The sequence below is a fragment of the Echinops telfairi genome, unplaced genomic scaffold (genome assembly GCF_000313985.2).
Source record: "Echinops telfairi isolate 266 unplaced genomic scaffold, ASM31398v2 ScPeMD7_9;HRSCAF=40, whole genome shotgun sequence".
Lineage (NCBI taxonomy): Eukaryota > Metazoa > Chordata > Mammalia > Afrosoricida > Tenrecidae > Echinops > Echinops telfairi.
The window spans coordinates 27,576,097-27,586,794 of record NW_022103906.1 but is presented as its reverse complement, the minus strand read 5'-3'; the positions used below and the strand labels follow the sequence as shown (position 1 = coordinate 27,586,794).

Genomic DNA, 10,698 nt, shown 5'->3' with positions numbered 1-10,698 from the left:
GTTTCTTTATCCATTCCTCTGTGCTGGGCACCTGTGCTGTTGCTAAGTTCTTGCTGTTGTGAACTGTGCGTGAAATCCATTTTTAACTGGACTAAATAGTTACAATTTTGTGATGAGGATATAAGTGACTATTGGATTTATTTACAAACATGGCTTATAAAGCAATAAAAAATTCTGGAAAAATTCCTCTGTATTCTTTCCTTTGAAACTGATGGGGCTATAATCCCCCTTTTCGGGTTTACGTGTTAGAGTAAAAGACCTGCTATTTATCACATATACAAGGGGAGGACTTGCCCTTTGTAGTGAGTCTGGTCAATTTAACGCGTGACATTAAAGATTTTGGTTGAGAGGTGATACTAGACTATTAAGTAGCAAGATGTTCTAGTTAAGATTTTGATATCTCTTTAAGCAAAGTACTTTCAAGGTCAAAAATAGTTTTAGGACACAATGAATGTACAGGCAGATCATGGGTTATAAATGAAACCCTAAAGCAGTCTTTAAGTCAAATTTATAGATTAAAGTAAACAGGTACGTAACAGTTCTTATTCAGTATCATTCAGTACAATATTTTTCTTTTAGTATTTAACACATATCTTTTCCTCCTTTTTCACATAAAATACATAATAAGCACTTCCAAACTAACTATAACATGCTAAACATAATGAGTATAGTACTTAATACAATAATGATAAAAGTAACTACTTATCGTACTGTGTCCTAAGAGAGGATCTGTGTTGTGTATATAGTACTGTAAAAAGTATTAAACAGTTCTTAAGATAGTTTAGATTTAAAAAAAATAAAGTCATGAGTAAAAGTTAATGCTTTCTGTCCATTGATGATGTCTATACATGTGGCTTTAATGAGGTAATGCTGTGCTAGTGTTAATAATTGAACGATGCAGGAGAACATAATGGAGAAAAAGTTACTGTTAATGAAGGTGGGCCTGCTGTTAGAGAGTGTGGACCTGGCACTGGTGGATAAAGGTTTGGTTCTACTGCAGGAAAGAAGGAATTTTGCTAGTGGAATCAACTTCTTAACGGGCATCAAGGGAGATTTGTCCAGTGTTAATTATTGTTCTCATCATAAGTGGTTCCGTAGCAGCAGATGCCCTCAGTAACTGCCTGGTAAACTTTGGTGAACCTCTCTCTATGGTAGAACCTTGTCTGTCTAACTTTGATACCCCTGCTTCAGTGTGATGAAAGGCTTTAGCCCCTAAAATCCTTTTTCCAGTTCTTGAATTTTTAATTCCAAGGCTAGTTCCCCAAATGCTGTCAAATAATTCTCTAGTTCCACAAGGTCTTTGTTGGCTTGTACATCATGGGAGTTGAGTAATGTTTTCACTGATACTTAACAGCAATTTGCTGTCTGTGTTAACCATAGCTTGCTCTTTGAAGGGTTAATAAGGGGAAAATTTAAGCCAACTCAAAGTTCCACACTTAACACAGCATTAACACCATCTGATTCAACTTTAAACCGTGGATATAGTTCTTATTCCTCATCACAAAGTAGTGCATGCATTTGCTTTTATAAACTATTGTATTTAACTCATTTTTTTTTATTCAAAAGACTTTATGTCTTCTTCTTAAGTATAGATTCTCTCCACATGTGATCTTAACCCAGGGGCTTACTGTATTCAAGTGATTTTAGATAGTTAGGTTTTGTTTCCATTTGTCCGCCCGTTATTATCAAGGGTGAAAGACGAGGCTTTCGACTCCCATAGAGTTACAGTCTTAGAAACCTACAGGGACAGCTCCACCCCGTCCTATAGGGTCACCGTGAGTTGGAAACCACTCTGTCTCAGTGAGTGAGTGAGACCCTTTATTAACCAATTTAAGCGAGATCTTTTCCATATTGTTAAAAGACATCAGGTAGCATTGAAGATGAGTGTGTGCAAAGGGGCTTCAAAAAGTTCATGGGGAAAAACATCCATTAACTTTTTATTCCTTTTACTTTGGGTGTAGGTGATATTATTATTATTGTAGATTCAGATCATCGGTCTTGCCCTCAATATATTAAGCTACTATCAACCTCTCATTAGCTTACTCGACCCCCACTCTGGTTTATCTTCTCCCTCTTATGGATTACTTTCACCAAGTTTCATCTTCTCTTTCACCCACGTTAAGACCTGCTGCCCCTCAGACCTACTGTTTCGTCTTCCCTCCCTTGTCCTCTCTACCCTTGGTAACCTCCGAAGTCTGTTTCTTTAGTATGAGGGTCTTTGTCTTGGGTTTTTTGTTTATCTTATTTGATTTTGTGTATAACAGTGGTCTTATACAATATCTGCCCTTTTGTGATTGACCACTTTTACTCAGGGGAAGAAAAATTCCTTTATCTTTTAATGACATTTTCTCTTTAACTTTTTGAAGCCTCAAAAAAACCCTTGTTAATCTCTTTTCCATGGCAGCTTCCGGGCCCATTATGACTTACAGGTTAAGGTGGCTCATGTAAGTAATAGAGTCCATTTAAAAAGCATTTATCCAGTAAGAAATTTTTGAAACTTGAGTTAAGATTTGTATTATTTTAGCATTCCAGTAAATGTTGAGCTTCACCATAATTTGAGTCACTAAAATAGTGAGTCATTACCCCTCAATCAATTCCCAGACTTGAGCCAATTTACAGGCCCACACCTCTTGAATGAAGGCGAGGCGGGGTCCCTTTGAGGATAAACCCCACTACACCACCAAAATTCATACTGCTAGTCTTTCTCCCAATTTTCCCCCAAAGTACCTATGACTGTTTACAAGAGTGATTGTTCATTAGGGGAAAGAAAGCAACCAGACTTCTCAGGGATTACTAGACACTGGCCCAGAATTGACGCTAATTCCAGGAGACCCAGGATGTTTTGAAGGCCCACCACTCAGAATGGCGGCATGTAGAAGTCACGTCATTAGTGGCGTCTTAGCTCGGGTTGTTTAACAGTGTGTTCAGTGCGTCCCCAAACCCACCCTCTAGTAACTCCCCAACTCCAGAATGTATCATTGGAATAGACATACTCAGCAACTGGCAGAACCCCCATGTCGTTGGATCCCTGGCCTGTGAAAATACGGCTGCTGGGTAAGAAAAACCAAGTAGAAGCCATTAAACGCCCTCTGCTTCAGAAAATACTAACCCGAAAGCAGTGCTGCCTCCCTGGAGGGGTTGCAGAGCTTAGTGCAGCCATCGAAGACTTGAAGGATGCGGGCCTTTGGCAAGATGGAGTGGCGCAGTGGCTGTGTGAGAGCAGTGGTGAGGGTGGTGCAGACCGGCAGTGTTTCGCTCTGTCGTACATGGGCTGCTATGAGTTGGGATGGCTTGTTTGTGCCTAACAGCAGCAACAACAACTCCATTTAACTCACCTGTTAGGTCTGGGGGAAGAGTGGCTCTCGGAGAATAACAGTGGGTTATCACAAACTTAACCAGGCGGTGACTCCAAGTTGCAGCCTTGGACATTTTCTCTTTAACTTTTTGCTCTTTAACTTTTTGAAGCCTCAAAAAAACCCTAGTTAATCTCTTTTCAGTGGCAGCTTCTGGGCCCATTATGACTTACAGGTTAAGGTGGCTCATGTAAGTAATAGAGTCCATTTAAAAAGCATTTATCCAGTCAGAAATTTTTGAAACTTGAGTTAAGATTTGTATTATTTTAGCATTAAAGATGTGGTTTCATCCGTGTTAGCTAAAACCTTGAGCCTGCATGTCTTCAGTAAATTTGAGTTTTAAAAACCGTTGACCTAATTCAGAGCTTGGACTTTGTGCCTCAATTTATCTTTTATTTTAATTTTATATTCCATCATTTCTGTTGTTTGTACTGCTACTCAGTGCTGCCTTGTGGTGTTTTCATGACCGACGTTTGGGGTTTGTGTAAAGGTTATTCGTTCCATAAAACGTATCCTGATGCTCCCTTCACCTCACCTGATGCTTTGCCTCTACCGAGCCACAGGATGCCCACCAAGGGGCGTCCTGCTTAGACGGCCAGCCTGTGAAGGAGCTGCCTGTTGCTGAATCCCTGAAGTCATTTGGTGTCATTTGCAGAATCCACAACGTGGAACAGAATGGGAAGATTAATTCCATCTGCTTTTCTTTCATTGCAGGCTCTGTACAACTCGATCAAGAATGAGAAGCTCGAATGGGCAGTGTAAGTGTGCTGGATGCCAGCCTTCTCCTAAATGAATTGCTTGCCCTTTTCTTAGTCTTTATGTCTTGGAGGTGACCCTTGAAAGCTGATGAAATATGCATGGCCAGTTCTCCTTTTACACCAAGTCTCTTAGGTGTTTTGTATAGAGCCTAAAGTACACCTTACCCCTGACTATGTACCCTATGTCTTTTCCAGCCTCTTCCTCTTCCGATTCTAATCTGGTTTTGTTATACTATGAACAATTACCTGGTTTTTTGTTTTGTTTTATTTTGTTTTTAACCAGTTGTAGTTGGGAGAAAGTTTACAGAACAAACTACCATAGAAACTCGTGTATAAGCCGAGTTGTTCAGCACATTTTTAATGCAGTTTTTGTGGTAAAATTAGGTGCCTCGGCTGATATTTGGGTCGGCTTATACTCGAGTGTATACGGAGTTTTCTGTTCAGCAATTGATACTTTATTTTGTTTTTGTGACGTTAGGTTCAGTGTGCTCAATAGAACAGCACTCTTCCTGCTTCCGCTCTGGATCTCCTGTCACGTTTGTCCGACTGTGCTGCCTTCCCAGGTTGCTCAGGGTGTAGTTATCTTGTTTCCTGTGCCGGACAACGATCCTCAAAGAAAGTTTGCCGATAAACTCATACAATGTTCTAAAATCCGATAAAATGATTCTGCCACCATCGATTTAGTTTCCTTCTCCTTCTCATCAGCAGAGATGCAGCTCAGCTTCCTGTTGCACTAACTATGCAAAGATACTGGTCAATATTGTACAAGGAAAACGGCTTTGGGAAGTTATTAATTTTGCCACAGGTTAGAAATGAACTTGTATGATACCAAAGACTCTTGAGTCCAGTTCAGTTTTACTTTTCCTCCTGTTTCCGTCTCTCAGACCAATATAATCTTTATATTGATCTACTGAGGGTAAGGAATTTGGGTTTTTCTTTTATTTACTGTACCAATTTTATTTCATTTATTAAAAAAAAATTTATTTTTTCTTGTTGAACCCTCCATTTTTTGTCCCTCTCCCTTTTCCCACCCCCATTCCTGGCCTTCTCTTAGTCGTCAAAGTCTCATCTTTTGGTGTAGAAACCAAATTTCTTCTTCTTTGTTTTTGCTTATAACAATGGTGCTATTAAATACTTATTTTGTAAGATAAGTTGACCTAAGTTAATTATTGACTTTAATGATTGATTTTAACTGAAGTTGTTCCAGGAACTTATATGAGCAATACAAAGGCGTATTACCAATCTCCAAAGGGAGGGATGCAATTTGAAATGTTCTATGAAACCATTTGGTAGTAAAATATAGTATTTTCAAGCCCAATAATAGGTCCTGGCTTATAAGACAAGTTTTGCTTGCCCTTTTTGGTATTATGTAGATTTTGATGTCTTGGGCTCCCAAGACGTACAGCAGATTGTGTTTATAACCAGCAAGTACTTGGAACCTGTGTCCCCCCAAAAGCATCGTCATGGCTGCTATCTGTAAGTGGGCAGTGTGAGCTCACACAAGAAGCAGATTCTTGTGACGTCACTGGAGCATTATGCTCAGGAAACCTGATTCTAGAGGCCACCAGTTTCTGTTTCAAATCCCAACTCTGTCATGTACTAGCCAGATCAGCGGACCAAATTGACTTATTTTTCTGGGCTGGTTTCCTCTTGCATCAGAAAGGAATGATCAAGTCTGGGAACACTGGAATGTTCTAAAACACTGACCATAAAGCAGGTTATCCCTAATGGTAGCATCACTGTAGCGTTTAAAGCTCTGATATCTGTCTTCTTATTTCTCACTTACGTTCTGACATGTCTACATTTATTCTTCCTCCCGGACCAGAGACAGGCCACTGTCGTAGTTGATCATCCAGTTAGCCTTCTTCTTTTCACGTGCAAGGTGACAAGAGGAGGCCAAGTGGTCAACTGATAGGATTTCCCATCCTACTAGTCTGTTAACTTCTGGATTTGACTGTTCATCAGTGTTTGCTCAAGCTGATGTCCTGGGAAAGAGCACGGTGGGACCCAGAGTATGTTACACAAAGGGGTGATGACCAATATTGAGAGTAGCCATACCAGGAGTCTAAGGGGAAGGTAGGGGGAGAGAGGGGGAACCGATCACAATGACCTATCTATAACCCCCTCCCAGTGGGATGGACAACAGATAATGAGTAAAGGGAGACATCGGCCAGTGCAAGACATGAAAAAATAATACTTTATAAATTATTGAGGATTCATGAGGGAAAGGGAGGGAGGGGAAAAATGAGGAGCTGATACCAAGGGCTCAAGAAGTAAGAAAATGTTTTGAGAATGATGATGGCAGCAGATGTGCTGGAAACAATGGATGAAGGTATGGATTGTGACAAGAGTTGTACAAGCCCCAATAAAGTGATTTATTATAAAAAATGGGGGGAGTGATGAGTCACACGGGTTGCTGAGAAAATCTGAGATGATCAGTGTTGAACAGATTCCTCTCCTGTAGCCCTGTGTGCTCTCTTTAGTAGTCTGATGCACGATTTGCATTTCTGCGGGAGATAAAGGGCTAGTATCACAACCTCTTTAGTAATGCGTCCTTTGTTGAGATTAACAATAATAACTCACCTTTTGTCATGTGTTCAAAGTCGGGTTCTCTAGAAAATGCTCCGGGAAGCACTGCTGAATATCGCTTCGGGTGGTGTTTCAGATCAGGGACTAAGCTGCTTCCGTGTGCATGCTTACATGTGCTGCAGCGCTCCGCCTGCTTTCTGTGTGCTCTCTCACTACGACCTGTTGGCAGATGCCCATGACCCCGTGGCTGCAACAACGGGCTCAAGGACAGCAGTTGTGAGGACCATCCACGACTGGACAGCGTTTCATTCTATTGGGTCCTCGGTTGCTACGAGTCACTAGCAACATGACCAAAACAACATGCAATGACATTGACCTCCCAAAGATTAACACTAAGAATTATTATTGCTTTTTCACTAATCTCTTTCTTTACAGTCTTATTCATTCTTGAGGATTCCCATGGCTAGCTATCTCTGTAAAGATGCTTTCCAAATTCAGAGGCCCAGCCCTCTCCTCTTCCCCACGTTTCCATTCCACATGGTCAGCATCTTCTTGACGGTGCCACTCAAACGCCTTTGTCATTGAACTTGTCATCTCGCAGAGCATAGGTTCTCAAACGTCTTTGGCTGACTGCCTCCTTTTCAGAAAACCAATCCCTCAGTGCCCCCGACAATGAAAAGCTGTGTTTTCTATCCCGTAAACCAGGATCAAGTGGGGGTATCTACTTTTACAGCCTCCTTGAATCATTCCAGTTCCCACCCCCCACGAGACGGTATTGCCTAACGGGGGAAATGCTGCTCTAAACTTGGGGCCTCCGTTTCTGTCAGTGTCTCCAGCCTTTTCATACTACTCCTAGCTTGAAGTTCTCACACCAAGTCTGACTCCTCTCTCGCTACCACATCCACTTCTGCAGGGACACAGCTCCCCCGCTCCCCTCTCCATCCCCGCCCCGCACCCCCAATCTGAGTTCAAGGATCCCTACTCTTTCCCTCCTTACAGATGCCACCCTCTGCAGCTTTGCTGCCCTCTGCATTGCTCTGTTTGAATCCCACCTGCACCATCAGACTTCAGTTCACCCCTACCCAGTCTACCAGTCATCCACTTTGCTCCCCATTATCCGTTTTCACACAGTCTCCGTGTCAACCACACTGCCACTATGTTCAGTTGCCTGTGCATGCCCAGGACTTCCTGCCTTTCTGTCATCGTCCATGAAACGATGTCTGCTTGGCATCCGCACCCTACCCTTGTGTTCAGTGCACTACCTGCCTGCCTACCCGCCTTTAAAGCCCAATGCTGGTTAAGCCCATTTTAGCACCTTATCTTCCCTGATCGTACCAACCAGAAATGACAGCACCTTGACTACTTTCGTTTTACTCTCTCTGAGAACACTGTCAGTGTCCCCTCCTCGTGGTAGTTGCTTGCAGAAATGCTTCATTAGATTTGTAAGCTTCCTGAGGCCATAGAACATTTTCTGGATTCACCGCTCTCTCTGCATCATCCTCTGTGGAGCAGAGTGCAGTGAAGACTCCACAAAAGGCCAAAGAACAAAAATCATATCATTGTGTGCTCACCTCCCTGATACGATTCCTGAAGACAAATGGGTGCATAAGCAAATGTGCCAAAGAAAGCTGATGGTGCCCGGCTATCAAAAGATACAGTGTCTGGGGTCTTAAAGGCTTAAAGGTAAACAAGCAGCCATCTAGCTCAGATGCAACAAAGCTCACATGGAAGAAGCACACAGGCCTGTGTGACCACAAGGTGTCGAAGGGATCAGGTAGCAGGCATCATCAGAACAAAAAAATCATATCATTGTGAATGAGGAGGACTGCAGAGTGGAGACCCAAAGCCCATCTGTAGGCCACTGGACATCCCCTTACAGAAGGGTCGCAGGGAGGAGACAAGCCAGTCAGGGTGCATTGTAGCAATGATGAAACATACAACTTTCCTCTAGTTCCTAAATGCTTCTTCCTCCCCCACTATCATGATCCCAATTTTACTTTGCAATTCTGACTAGAACAGAGGATATACACTGGTACAGATACGAACTGGAAACACAGGGAATCCAGGGCGGATGATCCCTTCAGGACCAGTGGTGTGATTGGCAATACCTGGAGGGTGGAGGGAAGGTGGGGTGGAAAGGGGACCCAATTACAAGAATCTACATATACCCTCCTCCCTGGGGGACGGACAACAGAAAAGTGGGTGAAGGGAGACGTCGGACAGGACAAGATATGACAAAATAATAATTTATAAATTGTCAAAGGTTCGTGGGGATGGGGAGGGGGGAAAATGAGGAGCTGATGCCAGGGGCTTAAGTGGAGAGCAAATATTTTGAGAATGATGAGGGCAATGAATGTACAAATGTGCTTTACACAATTGATGTATGTATGGATTGTGATAAGAGTTGTATGAGCTCCTAATAAAATGATTTTAAAACAAAAAAACGTAGGAAGCATAGCAGCCATCATGCCAGGAACTGCCGTCCTTCATGGGTGTAGCCTGAACTGGTGTAGTTGAGAAAGTAGTCACGGGAAAGTTGTCGACATGGAAACCTGTGTAGGATAATGCCTGCTCGCTGAGAAATAGCTTAGTGCACCTTAGGAAAAAGTGAGGCTAGAGATTCATGAAATGTTTCTATTGGAAAGGAACCTTGCCCCCACTTATCCCACTGCCCTCAAGCTGATTTGGGCTCCTAGCCACCGCCTAAGCCCCCCGTCAGTTTGCTCCGTGGGGTACAGACGCAGACTGCCGCCAGAGCCTGGGAATTCCTAATTTACTGGTTTCCTAACTGTGCTTCATGGAACCCAGGGCCCCAGGGATATGTGAGGAGCCTCCCTGGTGATGTGAATGCACCCTGGGCGAGGAGGAGGGGGGACCTCGTGCTGCTTCTCACAAGCTCTGTGCCCGTGTCAAACTTAAAATAGTAGCTCCACTGTTAGCTTGTGCAGAGCTATACATGGAGTTCCAATTAATATTTATTTCTTGAAGGTGTCTGTTCTTAAAAAAGGAGCCCTGATGGTGTAGTGCTTATGCATTGGACTGCTAGCTGCAAGGTCAGCAGTTCGAAACCACCAGCCCTTCCACGGGAGAAAGGCAGGGCTTTCTACTCCTGTCCACAGTTACAATTCCAGGAACTTAAAGGGGCAAGTCTACCCTGCCCTAAAGGTCGCTATGAGTCAGCGTTGACTGGAGGACAGTGATTTGGGTTTTGGTTTGGTCTTTAAAAAAAAAATTAAGTAGTGATCCAACCCAGCATTGTCATATAAGGAGAATGAATGAAATAAAAAATGGCATTTGTTTTATGTCCAAAGTCATACAACCAGTCTAGCATCAAAGCCAGGGGTGTTCTGCCTCGTGCCTGGCTGCACTTGCTGCTGCTGGGGCTGCTGGCTGTTAGCAACATGGTAGCAGCCGCCAAGGGCAGGGACCATCTGAATGTCTCCATATAAGCCGGTGATACAGTGAAAATGGACAGTTTTATATTGAATTTTATAGCCTCATCAAATGCTCATAGGATTAGTAGTATTTCCCCCCTTCAATAGCTAGAATCATTCATTTGTCTCTTGTAGTCTCTAAGAAGCCCCATCTGTTCCTGTCCCAGCCTGTCCCCTGGATATGAATACGAATAAGATACATACTGCTGAGAATACAAGCAGGCAGGGGAACAGGGATGCTGTACAAAGATAAAAATATATAAAAAGTGTAGCTAGTACATTCAGTGGGCCAGAACTGCCTTGTGGAAAACCTGGCTCCCTGAAAACAAAGGGTGGTTTCCATTTTACTTCCCCAGTTCATTTGCCCAAGAGTCTAATACTTTATACAGCATCTCTGTGTATTAAAATACTTACCGTTAGGCATAAGTATGAAGGGAATGTGGGAAGTACAAAAATAAGCACTGCATCCCGACATGTTCCCTGGCCTAAAGAAAAATTATCAACCAGTAGAAAGGATAAACACACACACACACAAACACACACACACACACACACACACACACACTCACAGGAAGGAAAAGTGATTTTCTGGCATGAGGCAGGGTGGTGGGAGCTGAGGCTGAT

The 10,698-nt window shown here is 42.9% G+C and overlaps 1 protein-coding gene across 1 annotated transcript in view; it reads left to right on the top strand.

Annotated features, from left to right (window-relative positions):
- The window catches only part of PSD3 (pleckstrin and Sec7 domain containing 3), a 331,314-nt gene that overhangs the window by 224,341 nt on the left and 96,275 nt on the right, over window positions 1-10,698 (top strand). Inside the window, exon 9 of the mRNA XM_045286849.1 lies at window positions 4,068-4,111. Coding sequence (XP_045142784.1) covers window positions 4,068-4,111 — 44 coding nt within the window. The remainder of the gene's footprint in view (window positions 1-4,067; window positions 4,112-10,698) is intronic.